Source organism: Podarcis raffonei, chromosome 7 (genome assembly GCF_027172205.1).
Source record: "Podarcis raffonei isolate rPodRaf1 chromosome 7, rPodRaf1.pri, whole genome shotgun sequence".
Taxonomy (NCBI): Eukaryota; Metazoa; Chordata; class Lepidosauria; order Squamata; family Lacertidae; genus Podarcis; species Podarcis raffonei.
This window is the reverse complement of record NC_070608.1, coordinates 61,742,844-61,765,528: the sequence shown is the minus strand read 5'-3', so window position 1 is coordinate 61,765,528 and position 22,685 is coordinate 61,742,844. Positions and strand designations below refer to the sequence as shown.

Sequence of the window (22,685 nt, the reverse complement as noted above, 5' to 3'; positions counted from 1 at the left end):
AAGAGTTAAGGAACTTGGTAAGAGTTAAGGAACCTTCTCTTAAGGTAGTAGCACCTGACACCAGTACTGCTTCATTATATTAACAAGTATGTATTGCCTAAAGTTTGGTGGGAGTGCAAGGAAGTGGGAACTCTTATTTCACTTGTGGACTTTCCTGGGCATCCACAGATTCTGGATGGCAGCATTTAACTTCACGGGTAACCGGGCAAATGGTTGTTATGGGTCCAACACCAGCACTGTTGTCACTTTCAGAAACGCAAAAAGGATAACTAGTGCGTGAAGATCTGATTGTGTTTTGTGTTGGTAGCTTTTCTAGCAGAAATGGCATGATGCTGGAAGACAGCAGGCTTTTCAGTAAAGGTTTGGCTTTCCGATCACACTTTACACAAGATGCTTACACAGCACCAAAGAGCCAGCAGAGAACCTAAAGTGAAGAACAGATTTGCAGATACTTGGATGCTTTTCATAATGTATGTTGGCAAAGGTGCCCCTGCATTGATCCCACCTTCTGTACATGGTACACTAAGGAGAGAAGTTTGTTAGTGCTTCGGTGTCTTGCAACAGAAGTGTGCACTTGAGGAGGAAAATGGGAAACGTGACAAGAACGCCAGTGCACCAGTGTTTGTTAAAAGTTTTTATAGTTTATTGTTGTAACAGAAAATAATAAAAATCCTTATATTAATGGGAGCCATTGCACAGCGTTTTTAAATTCTATGCATTTTCTTCTTGTAAGCATACAATAATTCTGTAAGGTAAATCATAATTGTCCTGCCCCATTTTGCAGGTGGGAGAACTGAAGTTTAAAGAGAGCAGCTTGCCTAAGGCTATTTGGTGAGTTCATGCCAAGGATGAGATTTGAACCAGAGGCTCTCAGTCTCTTAGACACCATGTTACACCAGCTACCTCCACCCAAAAAACCTTGATAGGGGTTTCATTGAGACTTACTCCCAAGTAAGTATGCAGCATAGGACTGCAGCCCTAGACATCCCCCCCCCCAACTTCTTAAGGAATTTTCCACAATCTCTAGCCTAGATTATTTTTTGACAGGTGTGACTCTCTCAGAATTGCTATTAAAGATGTGAAAGACTAGGCAGGGAGGAACTGGAAAATTTGGGAAGAAATCCCCCCCCCCGGGTCTTCACAATGGACTAAGCTTACTTAAATTTATTGAATTCAATGGGTCTACTTTGAGTATTACTTGATTGCCTATCACTCTATTTTAACTGGCTGTTCTAAACTATGCCCAGATATTCCATGGCCAGTTCCCCTTTAAATAATATAAAATAAAGTCATTTATCATGAGAAGGTAAAAGCAAAACCAAATATATTCAGTCAGTTGTGCTCACATTTTAACATCATACCAATACAAGGACATAAAAAATGAAGTAATGCAATGTCTCTGATTTTTCATTCTGTTCTGTCAGTATAATGTCACCGGTTTTTTTTTCTTTTTCTTATTACAGTATAGCAAATCATTCTACTACGTATTAAGTAGAGGTCACTGACCAAATAATATAATTTCATTTTTTGGTAGACTAGGATAGTATCAAAAATGAAAGGCGAAAACTCTCTTGTCAATTTGCTTCTCTATTTGCCACTGTCCATCCCAGCTCAATAAATTATCCTTGCAACTTTATTTCGTTTCCTTTTGCTTTTATGCATGGCACTGCAAACTTTAGCATACTTTACTGTATTAGTAAATTGGAGGTGTGCCATAGAAAAGCTTGTGACTCCCAAAAAAAGTTCAATATATGGAAATAAATCTCACAGCAATTCAAACAAGCAAATCCTATGAATAGCATGAGCTAGTTTTTCTTGTCCTCATTTTTGGACAAGGTAAAAACAAGCAGTAGACGATTACACATGTCAAAGGAATCTCTTTAACCCATTCCATGTTTTCCAGCCTAAGCTAAACTTAGGAGCATTTTTATAGTCAACTGCACTGACGTGGTTCCACTGAATCCTTAAAACGAAGAATCAAGGTTTAACTTGATGAAACACAATTTTCTCAATTACCAGTTGAGCACTGTCTCTCTCCACATTAACTCAATTGCATGAAGAGTAATGCCTGAACCAAGCTTTTGTGAAAGCTCAGACGCGTTAATTTTTTACAGCTGTGCACAGATACCCCCATTCCGCCCTGTGGCCCCAATCTTTGGCCCCTGGATTGGGCCAATTCACCTTGTACCATATTTACAGTGGGTACCATTTTATGACCCAGATGTTTTTACTCTTATCTTTTGAATTATCACAAAAACACTTGAGAGAGAGAGAGGTACAGTGTTATAACACCATAATCCTTCACCCCACCCCCAACATTATTTATAAAAACACATACAACCCTCCTAGTCATCACCATCAATGGTGTTACTAAAATGGCAGTGACAGGAAAGTTATTCTAAACGAAATATTTTAAAAAATAGTATTCTTGATTATCGTGTTTTAACACCATCGCAGCATAATTCAAAAACTACATTGTGGTTTTTCTAGTACTATAGAGGTGGGGTTTCTTTCCATTTTAAAAAAGCTAGCAAAGCGTGTTAACAATAATTAAAATATTTATAGAAAGGGAAATAAATGGGAGTCATAAAATGGTACTCTGTTCAAGGATTCTAGTGAATGTGTGTGAGGTTCAAATGCCCAACCCACAGCAACGACATCACACCCATTGGTGTGGACAGAATATAGTGGGACGTAAACTCTTTCCAATAGCGTAGAAAGTCAAGCTGTGTACACACTCCTGTCTAATCTCAGTGGCGAACCTTGGGGGTCTCAAATTTCAGTGGCGCCCTCTGCAATGCCAAAATTTGACACCCACACACCACTTCTATTCTACCTCATAGTTATGGAGCCCCCTGTGGCACCCTCGAGGCTCTGTTCCCAGTGAGACCGAACCAATTGCGCTCCCCTAAACCCGCCTCTGCTATTCTACATCTAGTGCACCCCCACAGCTGGTTCGGAAGCGGTGTACACGATCCCTATCTACCCTGGTATTTCTTAGGAAAAACTGTGTTTTGATGTGTTTCCCCCACAATCCAGACTGAGAAAACGAATGACCTATCTGCGTTTTAAGCCTGTATTGTGTACACAGCCTCTGTTGCAATTCTGATTGTAGTTTGCAGTGGAAAAGTTTACAATGGTAGTGCTAGGAGTTACCTGTCCAGAAACAACCAAAATTCACTTTTAAGTTTAACCCATAAAATACTTTATTTATTTGCATGCATCATTCAGCGCATCAAGAACTCAAAGGGAAATGTTGAGTATGGCATCAATTTGATGAGAGTACAGTTTTTAAAAATGCATTCTAGAAAGAGAGAAATATGTTTGGGCATTTTTAACATTCTTATCTTTCTGTATCTCTTATTTGTTAAAGCTCACCTAGAATCTTTTTCAACAACAGGCACATAGTATTATATAATCTACTCTGCAGCTTTTTAAAGATGGCAGTTTGTGTGAAATCCACAGAGCTAGTTGGAAGACTCGGGTGAAATTAGAGCTTGCTATACAAATGGAATTATTTGGAATTCAATAATGTGCTAAATTTCCTGTCTAAACATGCTGACATCCCTCAGTTCAAAGTGAATTTTGTTGCAAACCAGTTTGTAATTGCATGGTTTCTCATCATCTTGCCTGAGTTTATGCAATCCCGAGAACTGTGGCTTTTACATGACACTAATTGTGATTCAGAGATAGAGAAACTGGTGATTCAGATCTGTCTGGTTCTCCCACATACAGACTTTACTGAGTCACCGTTAGTTATAATGTTTGCTGCATCTACAAAGGATGTAGAGGCTGAGACCTTGATTCCGTGAAGCTTTCAGTTTCAGACTAATAGGAATCTGTTCCTTTTTGTAATCTCCCTGTTCATTTCAATATCACTTTGACTACATTTCTGTAGGGACACCCTACAATGCTATTGTTCTGTCTTGTAAATAGAACAGCTATTAACATGTATTGTATTATACTAAATGTTCCAGCATGCAAGAGTGTCCTTTTGCAAAGGATTATACATTCTGCATGTACCTGCAGAGTGCTCAATAACTGTGTTTATGGTGAGGAAATTATTAGGTTCGGCAGATCTAAAGACACATGCTTACCGAGTGATGAATAATAGGTATTAATTTTGTAATTAGCAGCTTCAATTTTCTCGTTATAAACTCAAATGAATAGTGGCTAACATTGAGCCTTGTGCCAGGACTCAATGGCGCAGTTCAGACATCACAATGGCAGGATTCAGTCTAGTAGGGTTGCCATACATCTGGAATTTCCTGAACGCTGCTAGAATACAGCAGTCAGTAACAGTGTCCGGGTGGAAAATGCTGAGGTGTCCGGGAAAATCCGGACGTATGGCAGCCCATGTTGAAAGCCTAGATTCTGGCAAATTTACTTAAAAATAGCTCAAGAATTTGAGTTCAATGTAGCTCAGCTACTTTGGGCAAAACAAAACAAAAAACTGAACTTTTGTATCTGGATTTTCACTTTTTGAAATATGGCAACCCTAGCCTAGCCTCTCCTGTATTTAGCTTGTCAAGAGAGGTGCTGGATGGAACTGGCTTGGGAAGAGATTGGCAGACAGGCCTTTATTTATCTCATTTAAATTCTGTCCACCATTAACTTCAGTGGGTCTACTCTGAGTACCACCCTAAGTAAAATAAGCATAAGATGCGAGTTACTTGTGTAGAATAAAATAGTATAGAATAGTTACCTGTATAGAATAAAAAAACACACTGATTTGAAATCAGAGGCCACCAAGTAACCATTATGGAACACTTCCAAGAATGCCCTTGTGACCATGCGATCTATCTCTGGGATTAGGAAATCTGTGGCCCTGCAGACATTGTTGGATTCCCAGCTTCCATCAGCTCCGGCCAGCAAAGCCTACCGTCTGGGATTATGGGAATTGAGGTCCAACATCTGGAGGGTCACATGTTCCCAATCACTGATCTATATAAAAGTTTGTGTATCAGCAGGTTTTGGATGGTATCCAATGCACTCATTCAATTACTCCTGCACAACAGAACTCTCCCCTCGCCTCCTCCCGCATCCTCCCTGAAGCTGCTCTGGATGGTTGAGGGAACCCCCAGAACAGACTAAGTGGGTGCACAGGGAAGGAGAAGTTCTACTGCACAAGTGCAAATCCACACCACACAGTCAAAACACTCTCATACCACTTCAGCAGCCATGGCTTCCCCCCAAAAATCATGGGAACTGTAGTTTGTTGAGGGTGCTGAGAGTTGTTAGGAGAATCCCTCACAGAACTACAATTCCCAGCACTGGCAAAAGCCTATCTCAGCCATTCATAAGTAACTGGCATTCAGCATCAAATTTACAGTGTTTATCAGATAAATCCCTTTTCAAGTTTTCAAGAACTTCAAATAGCTTATTGACACACTTCCAAACCCATCAACAGCCTCCCTGGATGAGTGAAAACTTTCAAAACATACAGTTATCAAAAATTCTAGTACCTTTTGAGCGCAACAATGGTGAAGCATTAAAACAAACTGGAGAACAAAAGAAGGTTGATCTTGAGAGCCTGGGTCATTAAATTATGATGTGCTGTATATCGATCCCTTCTCCTTACTGCTTTTGACACCAGTCCTACAGACCTCTGCAACCGGGCAAGGTGCCACTGACTGTCTCTGTCTGAGTCAGTGGCGCTGCAGACCAGAATCCTCTTTTTTTGTTTTTTGTTTTGTTTAACTTGCAGCTCTGAACGCAGATATGTCCACAAGTATTTCATTTCTTCGAGAAACATATATTTCTCTGTCAATATTCACTCTACCACTGGAAGTATGCGATGGCTGCTAAGGTAAACAGCTTTATTATTTAAAAAGAAAGAAAGAAAGAAAGAAAGAAAGAAAGAAAGAAAGAAAGAAAAGACAAGATGGCAGTAGCTCTACTCAGGTGTTGTTTGTGTGAATGGCAAGGTGAGCAGAAAGAGGCTGCAGAAGGACACCTTTCTCCCTACTCCCAAAATGGCCTGCTTCTTATGCAGGCCCAGCCCTAACATTTGAGTGAGACTGTTGCCCCAAGCAGCAGAGGTTGGGGAAGGAAAAAATGGAAGCATAGCCTGCCCCGTTGCCCTCTACAAAGCCTTCAGCGGTGGCAATGGCAGACACCGTCCATCAGCAGTGTTGGAATCGCCCTTCAGGGGGAAAGGGCTGTAGTGCAATGATAGAGAACCTGCTTTGCATGCAGGAAGTCCCTGCTATCAATCCCTAGCATCTCCAGGTAGGAAGAAAAAATATTCTCTGTCAGAAGCCCTGGAGAGCTACTGCCACTCAGTGCAGACAATGGTGAGCTAGGCTCACTATTGGTTTGACTAACAGACCCTCCAAGTGTACCAATTGTCCTGGAATTACGAAAGCCGTCCCGGCTTCTGATTTGATCCTGGAATGTCCCTATATCCCCTGTTGGCAGGGTGAGAAATGTCCCTATTTTCATCCAAGGAATGCCAGAAGGTATGGACTAAGTAATAATAATAATTTATTATTTATACCCCGCCCATCTGGCTGGGCCTCCCCAGCCACTCTGGGCGGCTTCCATAGAAACCAAAAATACAGTAAAATATCACACGTTAAAAACTTCCCTGAACAGGGCTGCCTTAAGATGTCTTCTGAATGTCAGGTAGTTGTTTATCTCTTTGACATCTGCTGGAAGGGCGTTCCACAGGGCGGGTGCCACTACTGAGAAGGCCCTCTGCCTGGTTCCCTGTAGCTTTGCTTCTCGCAATGAGGGAACCACCAGAAGGCCCTTGGCGCTGAACCTCAGCGTCCGGGCAGAATGATGGGGGTGGAGACGCTCCTTCAGGTATACTGGACCGAGGCTGTTTAGGGCTTTAAAGGTCAGCACCAACACTTTGAATTGTGCTCGGAAACGTACTGGGAGCCAATGTAGGTCTTTCAAGACCGGTGTTATATGGCCTCGGCGGCCGCCCCCAGTCACCAGTCTAGCTGCCGCATTCTGGATTAGTTGTAGTTTCCGAGTCACCTTCAAAGGTAGCCCCACGTAGAGTGCATTGCAGTAGTCCAAGTATAAGGCAGCTTCCTGTATTCCTGCCAGCTCCTTCAGTTTCTGTACTGTACGTGGCATGGGGTGTCCTTCGCCTCAGGCAGCAAAATGTCATGGGCCCGCTTCCCAGCATTTTTGCTGTGGGGAACCTTTTTCCTCATGATTTAGAACAGGGGAAGATTGGGGATCTAAATCACATGGGAAGTCTACACGAGTAGAGAAAGTTCCCCAGTGCAGAAGTTAAACTCAAACATGCAAGAAGCTGGTCTGATTATGGAGGCAGCACTCAAGTTATGGCCCCACACCGCTTTGTACTCATGTTGACTCTTCCAAGTGAGTAACGCTTACACGCTACACAGATCTATTGATGGCTGTTAGTGACGAGGGCATCCTTTGTCTGCATGCAAAGACAAGAGGGCTCTGACTACCGGATGCTGGTAATTCACAGCTGGGGAGGAAAATAAAGATGAAGCCTGCCTTGTGAATCTTCCTTATGCATCGATAAAGCCTGTTTTGTGAAACTGAGGCATCTTCCAGCAGACAAGGATCTGAGCTCATCGGGCGACTGCTCTAGCACAGAGTGACAGTTCTGATGTTCTTAGATTGGACTAGATCAGGGTTTGCCAACCTATTTGGACAGTGTTATGTATTGGGTTTAACACATTTTATGTTACAAGGTGTGTTCTAACCAATGCTCGGGATTATTATTGTGTTTTCCAGTCAGTTTGGTTCTTGTGTTCTTACCAGACCAGCCCTTGCATGTGAAGGACATTGCCGCTGCAACCTCGAAGGATAGGCGGTTGTCCCGCATCTTGGACTGGGTGGGGAGGGGGTGGCCTGGGAAGCCAGGTCCAGAATTTTCATGCTACACAGCCCGCATAGACAAGCTGTCTACTCACCGAGGATGCGTGTTATGGGGTAGCTGTGTCATAGTCCCCCCACCCCCCATTAAGGAAAAAAGTCTTAGAACGGCTGAACGTGTCTCACCCGGGGATCGTCCAGATGAAGGCATTGGCCCATAGCTATGTGTGGTGACCAGGCATAGATGCGGAGATAGAGGGCTGGGTGAAACGTTGTGAGCCCTGCCAGATCTCCCGGCTGGATCCACCCAAGGCACCAGTACAGTCCTGGGAGTCCACACAGTCCCCATGGTCTCCGGTGCACGTGGATTTTGCGGGGCCTTTTCAGGGCCAACACTTCCTAATAGTGGTCGATTCTCAGTCCAAGTGGCTCAAGGTGGTGTCAACCTCAACAGTGTCCACTAGAGCGACTATAAACGCGCTCAGGAAGCTATTTGCGACACACAGCTTGCCAGACACACTGGTGAGTGATAATGGGACCGCTTTTACTTCGGCGGAATTCAAAGAATTGGAACCAAGAATGGAATCCGCCACATTCGTTCCGCTCCTTTTCACCTGGCCACTAACAGCCAAGCTGAATGCATGGTCCGTACTACCAAAGATGCGCTTAGGCACTCCGGTTAGCAGAGTTCTTACTGGCCCAACACATCACCTCAAGCACAGTGACTGGCAGAGTTGCTTATGGGAAGGAGGCTCACTACCCTCCTTGATCGTATGCACCCTGACTGGGCTCTTGAGCAACGGCCATCCACTGTGGTGTGGCGGGCTCCAAGAGGGTTCTCCCCGGGGGACACTGTGTACGTCTGAAACTATGGCCCCAGACAGGGTCCCTGGTATCATTGCCCGCTGTACAGGTCCGGTTCCCTACAAGGTAGGGTTGGAGGGGGGACTGGTTTGGAAGAGACACCTCGACCAGATCAGCCAGGGCACCTCCAAACACAGAACTTCAAGTGGAACCAGAGGACAGAGAAATGGGTACCTTGGGAGATTCTGTGCCCAGGCCAGGGTGGGAACCAGACAGGTTGCCGGTGACTGAGTTACCCCAGCAGGGCAACTTCAGGCTGGACTCCTCAGTGGCTCTATCGGCAGTGACCCCTTTGGAGTCGGCCTCCCTGACCGCCCAACTCAGACTGCAGGTACCAGAGGAACCTCCTGGGTCACCCACTCGGGCACAGGAACCACGATGGTCTCAGCGGGAGCGGAAAAGGCTGGCACACCTTGATGACTATGTTTGTTCCTTTCGTTAGGAAGTTGGGGGGAGGAGTGTTATGTATTGGGTTTAACACATTTTATGTTACAAGGTGCGTTCTAACCAATCGTAGAAGCGTTGGTAGACGAACATTCTAATGGCAAGTAAGCGCATGCTCTTCCAACTGTCAGCTGTCAACAGTCAGTTCATGCTCAGGATTATTATCGTGTTGTCCAGTCAGTTCGATTCTTGTGTTCCTATGAGTGAGCTGTTGTCACTGACAAATGTTGAATAAACTTAGTTGAGGAAATTATACTGCCTTGGGCTTCTGACTTTTTCCGAACATTTAATAGACAGTGGGCACATTTGGGATTTTGAGAAAGTGCCATGGGGCCAGTAATGAAATGGCTGGTATGCAGGTGGGGCAGAACACAAAATGGCTGCCATGGAGCTATGTAGGAGAGGTCAACCCATTGCAACAGCAACTGAGTGGGAAAAGCAGCTACTCAAAAGCATTGTGGATTTTTGAAGGAAGACTTACTAAAACCTTTTGTACGTACTGTTGGGCATATTGGTGCCCAAGCGTACTGCACTGACAAACCTGGGATAGAATGACGGAATGACCTTTAGCTTTCTAGAGGGGGGAATTTTGGCAGGTAATGATGGTCCGTCAGGAGACACACAAGTTACACCAGCTGAAATTTCCTCCTCTACACCACCACTGAATTGTGCCTTGGCATCAGGACATCTTCTGTGTAAAGATTCAGCATGTTGGCTGTAAAATTTATTCAATTTATTTTGCTATTTGCCAGTGTGGTGTAGTGGTTAAGAGCGGTAGGCTCGTAATCTGGGGAACCGGGTTCGCGTCTCCACTCCTCCACATGCAGCTGCTGGGTGACCTTGGGCCAGTCACACTTCTCTGAAGTCTCTCAGCCTCACTCACCTCACAGAGTGTTTATTGTGGGGGAGGAAGGGAAAGGAGAATGTTAGCCGCTTTGAGACTCCTTAAAGGGAGTGAAAGGCGGGATATCAAATCCAAACTCTTCTTCTTCTTCTTAAAATATTTTTATCCCGCCTTTCTGTTTAAATAAATGCTCAAAGCAGTTTACTATCTAGTCAGCATATTAAAACAACACTAAAATCTGAAATAACCAATAGTGAAAGAAAGAAGCAGCGGCAGATCAAACACTCCAACTAATATAAATATCTTAAACAAGATTGATGCTATACTAACATTTTAGCTCTGCTTATATCACTTTGGGGAAAAATTAATCCCATGAAATGGAGCACTGAAGCCAAGAATAATTTGTAATGCAGCTAGTTTTGCAGTGTCATTCAAGACAGCAACTTATACTTTGAGAGTATAAGTTTAAACAAGACAATTAAGGCTAGGTTGACCTTTGTGAGCTGCCTTTGTCCAAACCTCCCTTCATTGTGGCTGCATTAAGCCTGGGGTAGGAAAGAAATGGAGAGATTAACATAATTAGCTCTCATTTAATAAGGCTGTTTAATTGGCCAATCCTTGTTCTTTCCTAGCTTCAGTCTCATTCTCCATTGATATACAGACAAATTCTTTCTCTTTCTCTTTTAATTGCCCTTTAGAAACAGGAAGGATCTGGTACTGTTGTAATTATTTTGATCGCCTTGTAATGTCAGCCTTGCAATAAATTGAAGACTATCTGGGATTCTGAGCTAACACCCTTCCACCTTGCAGTAACAAATTCAGATTCTTCTCTAGGCAAAAATAATGGCAACAAATCATACTTGTGACAACAATAACTTTGCATGGCTAAATGTTACCTAGGGGTTAGGGCTTCAAAAATATTTAGAATATGAAGCCGCAGGCCTCACTTTTTTTAGGTACTCAGATGACATTAATGCCAACAATATTGTACACCATCTCTGCGTAGTTCAATGTGCATTACATTCATTCTTTCAGTGATGCTTGCAACTAGTAGCTTTGTATTACAGATATTTTGGCACCTGAAAGAACAAAGCCTCTCCCTGGAGTACAAATACAATGAGTTGTATCCAATGCTCTCTGTGCATAGTTGTGCTGGCGCAATGGGACTTCCGTTTCCTCTCTTCCTCCATGCCTCTCAACCCTCCAGAGCTGATTTTGGGGACATGCAGGGAGCAGAAGCTGTTAATAGTTTGCTTTTCCCTTTCATGACCTGAGGCAGTCATTTCACTCTACTTGGTAAGGTGGCCGGGGGGGGGGGGGGGTCCAGACTGGCAAACTGCAGAGCAAATAGCAAAAAATAAACCTCTTTGCTTCTGAAAAGTGTGATGGACTATGTGCTCCTAGTTTCTATGACAGCAAAGCAAGTATGAGAGCAATCTCCACTACTGCATGTCACACTATTACCTAGGGTGGCTTAGTGAGTAATGGAGATACATCAGTTGAAACTCTTCTACACAACTGTTGAGGGTGCAGGGGCCCTGTGCTCTTTTCCACCTGGATATCCAACCACTACCGCATTGTTCTGCCGCCACAATGTTCATCCTGTTTCTTCTGGACTTCTGCACCTCTTTCAGAGTCTATAAGTGGCTCAGGAAGAACCACATGCATGGAGCAACCTTACATGGAGCAGTGAGTTAAATGGATGCTCAGCTCTAATGACAGGGTACCTCAGTGCATGTGAACATGATGCTGCTTTTACTCAAAAATTCCAGCAATGGTCCAGATTCCGAGACACTGCACGGAAACATCTAGCAACCACCTTACTGGTATTTAAAAAACAACCACCGCCACCCAGTGGGGACTCTCTTTTTGTGATCAGTTGACAAGACTAGCTGTAGATTTTTAATGTTTGATGTTTTATTACTTTTTTATATGTGCTGGATGCTGCCCAGACTGGCTGGGGAAACCCAGCCAGATAGGTGGGGTATAAATAAATTATAATAATTATAATTATTAGAATTATTAGAAAGGAGCTGAACAATAGCTCATTAGGTGAATTAAGTTGAGATTGAACCTGGAACTCCCTGGATCACACTCTTAACAACGATAAGCAGCTTCTAGTAATTTGAGACAACACAGTTCTCACAGCCCTGAGAACATAATCCTGCATTTCCAAGCATTGTCTAACAATCCAAGGTTCAACTGCACCTGTTTTTGTCTTAGAAACATTTAATGCATTTTCTCCCCACTGTTCTTCAGCAGCCTGTTTATGCTCTTCTTGATGTGGAGCTGAACGCTAATAAAACAGAATTTGGAATCAACTCCTGAGGATGACATGTTTATGAGAGGAAGGGACTAATAAATCTGCCAGACCCTGCAGCCCTGCTAAGGGATAACATTAATTCCATCTCTTTTTCTACAGTGCACCTGATAAGCAAGTCCCCTGTGCCTTTGAAGGAACATTACAACCTTTGTTCCAGTGAGCCTCTGCTACTTACACAGCTAATTGCCTTTCTGCATGAGTGTTAGGATTCCTTACTTGAGGTTACAAAGTGGATTTGGATTCTGTACCCTCTTCTGGTGCTGGCCATGAAACTGATCCAAATAGTGCTTGTCTGTCAGCATATTTCGCATGTAAATACTTGTTGGAGGGTGATGTTTTGTACACACTCTCTCTTTCACATGTTGAAATGAGAAAGTTCAGGAACCAGCCTGCAGTTGGTCATCACTGGATTTACCTTTCCCTGAGTCATTCAGGTAATCTAGTTTAAGAGAGCTTCTTAATTCTCTCAGTACAGTGGTACCTCAGGTTACAGACGCTTCAGGTTACAGACTCCGCTAACCCAGAAATAGTACCTCGGGTTAAGAACTTTGCTTCAGGATGAGAACAGAAATTGTGTGGCGGCAGCGGCGCAGCAGCAGCGGGAGGCCCCCTTAGCTAAAGTGGTACCTCAGGTTAAGAACAGTTTCAGGTTAAGAACGGACCTCTGGAACGAATTATGTTCTTAACCCGAGGTACCACTGTACAGGGAAGTGGCTCCTGAAGATCAGATGGGAGTATGTCCAGGTTAGGGAACCTGTAGCCCTCCAAATGCTGCAGGACAACAGCTCCCATAATGTTGAACTCAAGAGTATGTTGCAAACCATCATTCTTGAAATTCGATTCCGTTCTCATGTACAAGTTTCTTTAGCCAACAAGCATGTCTTATCATAACAGCACAATTTCTATCCAAGAAGTTTCAGCTTGGATTTACATTAATTTTTCATGTTTCATCTGTGTGTTTTTTAAATTCCATATTAATCCTATCTGAGACAGCAAAGCTTTTTAGCACCCTCTGTCGTCTCAACCTGCAAATGCTAATGCAGATGCGATCCACACACAACGTATTATTTTAATGTGTCTGTTCAAACCAGAGCCATACATTTGTCTCTGGAGAGGTCTGCTTGGGGGCTCCTCCCCTAAGCTTGTTGTACCCCATCACTTTTGACCTTTCCCTTTGTTATCCATTCACATTGGCTGCTTCAAATGCAGAAGCGGCTTTAGCCTATCATTTCATGTCATCAGTACTATCACACAGAGACGCTGTGTGCTATATGTGCATGTTCAATCTATAGTAGGCTATCAAAATTGTCCACCTGTTTCCCCCAGACTAAAGGTAGCACACTAGCCAGATATTGTGGCCTGCCAAGCACATGATAAAACCTTTGGTTTTAGCACCCATGTAATAGTGCAAACCAAATAATTTTAACCATTCTTATTTTCTGCAATACATAGTTGAGTCATGAGTGAAACAAACCCTAACAAGACTAACTGAATGTTAGCAACAATCACCTCCCATTCATTCTTCTTCAGCGCAGGGGTCCCAACAATGTTGTTAATTTTTGCTGGTAGAGGTGCACAAAGCATTTTTCATCATAGGACCACAGTGATAGGAAAGGATCGCTGCTGAATTTCTGTCCATCACACAGCACAGGTCCACATTCTACACACTGGCAATCAGACTAAGGTTTTTGCCTGAGCCTCCACTCTTAATGGATGCATCACACAATGATTTATCCTGTTTATCCTAACTAAAACGTCGGTGTCCCTGTCACACCCAGTACACAAATCACAATTTGAATAGCTTCCCACGTTTTGGGGATTGCACCATTATTCTCAAAGATGTGAAAATGTCTGGTTGAGTAACTATGGAAACTTTTTTCCATTTGGTTACAAACACTACGAAAGCAATTGTTACCTTTAAATCAATCACAACAGAAATGTCAAGTCGTCTGCATAGGGTTTAATGATGTAAGAAAATAGCATATATGGATTGAATTCAATATTTCCCACCAATTCATTATATTTAAAAAGATAAGACATGGATATACGATCAAAGACTGCACCTTTCAAAAATAATAATAAAAATAAGTTCGAAAAAAGAACAGCACAAAAGTATACCAATCCAGTAAAGAATAGTTTTGACTACCATAATTCTATCTGTTTAATTAAAAACAAAAACCAGTAGCATTTTACTTAACATGGTAAGAAAAATATTACCCTTATGTTTCTATAGAAGCAAGCTCCTAGCTGAAAACTCCATCAGGGTTAAGCCTGATCCTCTCCTCTGCTGAAACTATGATGGCATCTGCAGCGACTTACAATGCCTGCAAAAACATCCTATATGTGAGAGGGGTGAGTATGCTGTGGCCTTCCAGTTGTTGCTGGACCACAATTCCCATCATCCCTGACCATTGACCCTACTGGCTGAGGCTGATGGGAGTTGGAATCCAACAACATATGAAGCGACAAAGGCTCCCTGGACATGCTATAAGAAGCAGGTAAGGTGAGGGCTCTCAGACTCTATCAAATTTGCCTATATATACATCCTCGTAAATGTTATTACTACGTGAATTTAGAAGAGTACTGTTATGTCAGAACACCAGCATAAGGGACTATTCCCACAGCTTTTAGAATAAAGCAATATGGGCCATGGTGGAATCCAGGCCGACCCTGTTCTCTGCTGCTTCCATGCAGCAGAACAGATAAAAACTGCATTCAGCCACGCCTTCCCTGCTGCCTTATAATTTATAATCTCTTTATCGGTTAAGCCAAAAGCCTGCCTTTGCCTTTCCAATCAACACACTTTGTCTTCATCTACAACAAATATACCACACTGAATTTCATATCATAAACAGTAGTTCTATAATGTGAAAAAGAAACATTTCTGTACACAATAAGACACTGTCAATGACCTCTATCATATCTTTTTAAAAATTAGGACCCTCGATATTTAGGGTGTGCTCTTTCTTTGTCCTTCTCTTTCCCATAGCACATTCATCCTGGCGCCTGGTGTTCAGTCTTCTTATCCATGTGTCTCAGGCCTCGTGTGAGGTCCTGTTATCCTTCATGTGGCTTCTCATACATCTTCAGTCCAAGTCTCCCAACCATCAAGAGGCTTTAAATGAAAATGTAGTCAAGTTTATCTAAATGACAGAACTGTGCGAAGCCGCCTCCTACACAATTGCTCTTGTGACTCACTGCATGTGCAGCACACCTCCAATATTTTAATTCAGAGGCTGGGACAGAAATGGGAGAAAGCAAACATGTTGTCCAGTAGTTCTCCATTATGTCAGTAGCCCCAACTCTCAGCCTTCCCAAACTGGAACCATGCAGTTCCTCAGGACCAGGTAATGCTTGTCTCATTTTTTGGCAGTGCTAAGACAGTCTGTGCCCCCATTTCTCCCAAGGGGTCTACAGTGCAAATGAGAAAATCTCCCTTCCTGGAGAAATGCAGACGTAGCCACCAGGTTGATTTAGCTTCAGAGTACACCAGTTCTGTTTCGTTAATTTTTATGGAATGCATGCTTTTAGTATTATATGATTTCACTGTTGTTTCATTTTACAGTGTTGTGTATTTTGTATATCTGTAATTCATCTTGGGACATGTTTAAGAAAGGCGACTTAAGAATTTTAATTAAGCTATCAACAAGTCAACTGCTGATTGGCTGAAGGGATGGCTAATAGGAGGCTTTGGTTGCCAATGAGTGGAAATATAGATTACGGGAGATGGAGCAGGGGGAGAAGAGAAGGTTTCGAAAGGTGGCCGGCATGTATAATCTTGAAAGCCACAGAATGGGTCAACCTAAACCAGATCTTGCTTAATAAAATGCTCTTATCTAATAAGAAGTACCGAAATGCACAACAAAATTGCTTATCCCCCAAAAGTGTTATGCAATACAGTTTCTAGAATGCAATTTTATAAAACTAAAATTACAGCCTGATCCTAACTGTGCCTGTTTAGAAGTACCGGTATGTCCCATTGATTTTAACTGGCATGTATGCAACAGGAATGCAGCCTTAATGTCAAAAGCAAAATAAATAAAATAAACACGCAGCATAATACCTTGCACCAGCAATCAGTCCTGCAGGCATGAATTTCCCCGAGTTGTAGAATCTCATGCCCATAATACCAGCTAAGGTTCCAGAAGCAACTAATTGAAAGATAGAAACAGAAGCAGCATTATATCAGGGGTGTTTCTGCCGACTTGAGGGCAATGATTAAAAAAGCCAAGTTATCAACTTTATTATGTCACATGCGCAAACAAACAAGGACACACACAGCTCAAAGATGTGTACCAATGTAACCGTTTTACACTCCTTAGTAACTTCAACCAAATAATTATTTAATATTTATTTTGAAAATTTGTTGACCACCTAATCAACAAAATGCTCCAGAAATTTCACACCAAGTTCAAATTACACATTATTATTATTATTATTACCAGACAGAAATGATGAACTGTAAGATGAATAATCTATTTCTACCTAAAATCTAACCTCAGAGAAATGTAGTGAAAAAGCCAGCATTGTGCAATTGGGCTAAGCAGCTGAGAAATGTACTCTTAAGGAATGTTCAGAGGCACTTTCCTAATTTCAAGTTGCATCACAGCACACAATTGGGAGCATGGGATATATCTCAGAGCAGGGATGGGGAACCAGCTGTCCTCCAGATGATGGACTACAATTCCCATCATCCCTGATGATGTCCTACAGTGTTGGGATGGGGTTGCTCCCTAGTAAGTGTGTTTAGGATTGCTTTAACTGACACATGTGGTTTAATTCATCAAATGATGCTATGCATGTGTGCTCCAGAATCAGCTTCCTGGTACAACACACAACACTACACATGAAAGGACCACACATTTATTCCAAATCAGCCTCCTGATAAAATTGGTATTTAACTTTGCTGCTTGTATCAAGTGGTTTTGTTGCTGTTGTTATAGTACACCAATGAAATAAAATGCATCAGATGCATTCAAAGGGTTGTGTTTAAGAGTTACTTTTACGTAATTCACATATATACATTTTCCCAGTTATGCTTACTCAATGAAAGCCAAATGTTTTTTGGGTCTTGAGAAAGTTGGTAAGCTCCAAGTCCTGCTAAACTCCCAAAAAGAAGACCAGCAGCTAAAGATGGGACACTACCTGGAATAAATAAAACAAGTAATGTTTTTAAGCTGTAGATACAAACGGGGTACATAAACCAAACCAACAAAATTTATTCTGTTCTAAGTAATTTTCAGCTAAAAAATAAAGCATTGCTCAAATGTTTAATATTTGAATTGATCTGATGCTTTATAGCGCAAGCCCTGAACTGGTGGGGTCAGATCCGCATGTAAGGCACACCAAGGTTGGTCGCACCAGTGGGACCACCATTTTCTTTGAAGGTTTTGGTAAGTGAAGGCAAAGGAAGGTAGAGCATGCTAAAAACAGAGGAGAAAGATGACTGTATATTGTAAAAAATAAAATAAAAATTAAGTAGGTGAAATGTTGCCTGTTGGTATTGAAAGTGAATCCTAGGTCTGAAAAACATGAAAAATCCTGCCTTACAAAATATGTGATATCTGCTGTCCCAGATATCTTTAACCTATTCAGACTAAGAACCCACTTGTCATCAAAACATGCATTTGAGGACCCATTTTTAAACTCCTATTGCAACCCACCTTGAATCAGGCTGCAGCCCACCAGATGGAAGACCAGTGCACTATGCTAACCTCATAATCATATGTGCCATCTGGGAAACAGGTAAGGTTTACCCCAACTATTTAAATTTCCCCTTTTAAATACTTGAAGGATGAGCATATTTTTCACATAATAAAAAAGGCTAGTAGTATTGCTCATCTACTCAAAGATGAAGACATTGTTCACATATAACAGCAAACCATGGCCTGTTTTTTTGTCCAGGTGCTGAACATAGATACTCGCTCCTTCCCTCACGCACTCTAATTCCCTCTCTCACTTTATGGTTTGATCACATCAAAGTTTGTCATTACATCAGGCTAGCCTACAAACCAGAAATAGAAATCTACCTTAAAAAGCAAACAAGTACCAAACCCCTGTTCTTTCTGTTGTCTCCTCACAACTTCCCCATAGTAAAACTCAACATTTACTGTGGTGTAACTCAACATTCACTTTAGTGTCCTTTTAAATGAGCCCTTAGTACAGTTACTCTGGGCAAAGGATAATCCTGCACTATTCTAGGAAAGTGGCCTCAGGAGGCTGCTTCTACTCCCGTTATCAGTTTATATATAAAGAGGTGACCTGCAAACGAAATTGATGAAATGTCACCACCTTTGGCTACTGGTGAATGGTCCCATTAATAAGGCTTAAGGGAGCACTCAACACCAATTTCTAACACCACTTGTTCCATTTGCAGGTCAAACCTAATTGGACTTGAAGCATCAAGGGCACTGTTAAAATGGCCTTGAGTATTTTCTGTCTAGGCATTCTGCCTTCCTTCCATCATGCCACTGAAATGACCTGGAATGATTTGTTATTCTCATCATCAGTGTGTGATCTGTCATTTTCATAATGCCCTTGTGAATAAAAAGTCAGTCCTGGAATTCAAATACTTAGATCTATTCTCCTAGATATCTTAAAAAACATGGCATTAGGTTGTTGCTTCCCTCTTTTAAATTTTGATTTGCTTGCCTTCTAGCCACAGAGAAGTTAAAATGAAGGACAAAAGAAACAAAAAAAAAATCTTCCATCTGGGTTCACCCCCCCACACCTTGAACTTATTCTCAGAGACCATTATGTCTCTAACCATCATTCCAACTACTCAAAATGCTGCAAGAAGAATCCTGTAAGAAGCCCCTCACCACGTGAAGAGTATCATCACAAATCAATACATCGATTTTCCATCAAGGTTAATGGAAGTTATACATGCAAGCCCAGAGAAAAATATGCCCCGAATGGCTTTTGTTACAGAACTGCTACCATCAGTTCTTGAGAGACCTTTCTTGTTAAATTATTCATTTGTAGAAATAAAACCATGGGGAGAAAAAAACCCCAACAATTATTTCCCTCTATGAACACAAAATACATTACTTGCTGCCTAGGTAGTTGTGTGTCTGTGTTAGGTTTGGTAAGAAAACACATATTACATATATTCCAAACCCCTCACACAAATTATGGCTTTTTTGAGGGGGTTTTCTGCTTCCCTCAAAACGTTAAGGAAGTTCTTGTTTCTAGGTAGAGTAGGTAAGTTCTGTCAATGCTAACAATATGCCATTGCAACACAAGATACACTGTTTAGCTGTTCTGCAGAGGTGAAAATCTACATGTTAGAACCACAGAGCAACATGTTTGTTCAAATAACCATGGGTGGTATTCAACTTAGTTTTATGTAGCCCCACTGAAATTGTCGGACCTAATCTTCATTAATTTCAGTACTACTCTGAGTAAAATTTTAGTGAATATGTGACACCTCGATGGGCACTGTGCGCAAGTCAGGGGAAAACAATGTGGCTTGCAACACGCAAACGTTTTGGGTCTTGAGACCATAGATTATCAGCCTTTGCCTTTATCATTCTAAAGCACTTTCTCATAGGAAGGGTGTCAGTTCCCTACAACTGCTAATCAGCACCCTACAGCAAAAACTAGTAACAGCAGCTTGATATCTGTATATAGACTGATAGTAGGAATGCATAGTTGGAAGTTTTCCGTTTTTACAAGAGGGACCTCCATTTCAGAGAATATAATTCTGCGTTTCCTAACTTGGTGCCGCCTCCAGATGTGCGGGGCTATAACTCCCATTATCCCTGACCATTGGTTCTGTTAGCTAGAGCTGATGGGAACTGGAGTCCAATAACTGCTGGAGGGCACCATGTTTGAAATGGCTATTTAACACCAGAAAACAAGACTGTGAGGCGACATCAATACTATACCTGCTTTTGCATAGCCAATCATCCCGCCAGAAGCCACTAAAGCTGCATAGCCAAAACCAATCCAGTCCAACCCCATTCTGGAATGCAATAGAGATATGTATGTGGTAAATGTTTGTAACGGATGGAAATCAGATACAAATTGACTTTTTGCACCTTGTGCTAAAACTGTCTTAAGTATAGACTGTTCTTCCAATGACACAGCATTTGTCATATTCTCAGCCTTGCAAATAAGGTCTCAGAAGTTACTGGCCTGCCCACCAAATACCAATTTAAATTGTTTCAGGCATATGGGCAACCATAAAATATAGAAGACAAGACTAGAACTCTATAAATTCTCCCATGCCTGATTACTGCAGGTAAATGACAATTTAACATATTCCTGCTCACAGCCTCCTTTGTTTCGGATTATTTTGACAGAGCTCATGAAAAAACCCTACTTGCTTAGAAGAAAACCCCCAATTTATGGGCCTTTGAATGTGGGGGGATTTTGGTTATGTATTTTTGTGTTTTTATACCTTAAGGTACCCTGTGATCATTCGATGGAGAGCAGTATATTAATTTAAGAAATAATAAGGGGGAAAACACTTTTTCAAAAGGAAAAAAATATATTAGCTTGGTCTTGGATTTATTGAGTGGTTTTGGAGAAACCAATCGAAAATGGTGTTCCATGCAAGTAGCAATTATCTACCTCTCAAAGGAAACTGTAGAGGAGAGAAATGAAGTAAGGATTGTAAAACACTTGCTGAAAAGAGCAATGTAAGATGTGTTTGTAAGTACATTTACCAGGAATGGACACAGAAACATAAATGAATTCAACAGACACATCTTTAATGTTGGGTTTATACATTGGTTTGCTAAACACCTGCAGACTTAAATAATAATAGACTCATATTATGGACATTTCCTTAGCATGCTCTTCTAAATTTTGAAATTATGGGGGAGAGGGAAACAGGTTAAAGGAAAACATACACCATCCTCAACCTGAACTTAACTCACTGTGTGGTTGTGAGACTAAAACTATACCCTATACTCCTTGCAATGGTGGAATTAAAAATGTAGTAATTTGTTTAATTTCAGGTATGTCTATAAAAAGTTCCTCTAACTTCATGTAACTAGCAGCAAAGAGTTCTCTGACAATTATTTTCAAAATAAACGCACATGTGTTACTCATATTTAGATATCTGTTTTGTCGGAGGGTTTTTTTCCTTGGAAGTAGAGAATTCTCAGGGGTTTTATTTGAAATCTTGGACACCCAAGAGTTCTGTGAATCTGTACTCTTAATCAAAAGCTCCAATTTAGACCGATAAGGCATTATTTTATTAAAACTCTGAATTTCTGTAATGGGGGGAACACTACCCTCTGATATTAATCCGATTTCCATCTATGTCCGCACAGGATCCCTTTACTGTTCACCAACTATTATATATACAGTATTCATAAAAGGTTCAGTACAAAGCCAGTTAGTTCGCTGGCTGCTGCCTTATTCTAAGAAAAGAAGAGAAAAACCGGGGCAGGGATCTCCATGAATAAAGTCACTTACTCTGCAGGAGCAGCAGCAGCAGAAGAGTCACAACGTAGGAACAGAACAAAACGGAGCCTTGCAAATATCGAACCCGCCGGGCAATGGGAGAACTACAAAACAGCAACGCACGTGACCGCGGGCCAAGCAGAGCAACAACCCGAGTTGTATTTGCAAAATCGTGGCCAAGCAGCGACTTGCCCTTTGGTTTTCTTACAGAAAGCTACTACGTCAACCCAAACGTACCATAGCCGGGGCTGGGGTGGGGCGTTATTTCATTAAAGGCGAGGCAAAGCATCAGAACATTCCTCTGAGCCATTGCAAAAGCGTTTTTCCACTCTGCTGGTGCAATCCCCAATGGTTGCATCCAAAGCTAACCTTTGCACGCATAAAAGAGACGAGCTCTAAACAGTGACTTTTCTTTTTAGTTTCTCTGGAATATTAGAGAGAGAGAGCCTGTTTTGCAGGGGCAACGGGGGAGCGGGGTTCTTGCAACCCTGAAATCCACACCGAACATTGCAACAAATTAAAAACCTTCATTGGAATCTTCAGGGCTGGTTAAGGCAGGTTGCGGCCCCAAGTACATTTACTGGGTAGGAATTAAGCGCAGGTCCATACCGTCCTTTGTTTTATTTATTTAATTTTATCCTCACAACGGCCTGTCGTTTTATTTATTTATTTATTTTTAGTGGTAAAAGTACATTTATAGCACATGACTGACCCCAAAGAATTGTGGGAACTGTAGTTTCCTCTTCACAGAACTACAACTCCTAGCATTCTTTGGGAAAAGCCAGGTGTTTTAAACATATGGATCTGCCCTTTGACTGCAACCCTATAAATGCTTATCTGAGAATAAATCACATTAAACTCAGTATGATTTACTTGTGTAAGTAGGCAAATTTAGGATTGCATGGACCTTAGCTCATTGCTGGAGTTTTGTATGCAGAATGTCCCAGCTTCGATCCCCATCATCTCCAAGTAGGTCCAGGA

General features: G+C 41.8%; 1 protein-coding gene and 1 long non-coding RNA gene across 2 annotated transcripts; one reads left to right on the top strand and one right to left on the bottom strand.

Moving 5' to 3' along the window:
* Window positions 1-14,232: 14,232 nt before the first annotated feature.
* LOC128417765 (transmembrane protein 14C-like) lies at window positions 14,233-21,885 on the bottom strand. Its single transcript, XM_053396884.1, has 5 exons — window positions 21,717-21,885; window positions 20,177-20,253; window positions 17,331-17,432; window positions 16,351-16,438; window positions 14,233-15,402 (listed from the first exon to the last, which is right to left on the bottom strand). The coding sequence occupies exons 2-5, from the start codon at window positions 20,250-20,252 to the stop codon at window positions 15,345-15,347; spliced, it is 324 nt and encodes a 107-aa protein (XP_053252859.1). The 5' UTR covers window position 20,253; window positions 21,717-21,885; the 3' UTR covers window positions 14,233-15,344.
* Window positions 15,399-19,394, top strand: LOC128417766 (uncharacterized). Its single transcript, XR_008331545.1, has 3 exons — window positions 15,399-15,634; window positions 17,589-17,680; window positions 18,946-19,394. It is a non-coding gene; the product is annotated as an uncharacterized LOC128417766 (long non-coding RNA).
* Window positions 21,886-22,685: the final 800 nt, after the last annotated feature.

Bases quoted from the DNA above. Each gene is read 5' to 3' on its own strand.
- LOC128417765 (XM_053396884.1), bottom strand. From the start codon at position 20,252: ATGGGGTTGGACTGGATTGGTTTTGGCTATGCAGCTTTAGTGGCTTCT. The intron at 16,439-17,330 runs GTAAGCATAACT...TCTTTCAATTAG, and splicing joins AAACATTTGGCTTTCATTGA to TTGCTTCTGGAACCTTAGCT. The intron at 15,403-16,350 runs GTATTATGCTGC...TTTCATTTAAAG, and splicing joins GGACTGATTGCTGGTGCAAG to CCTCTTGATGGTTGGGAGAC.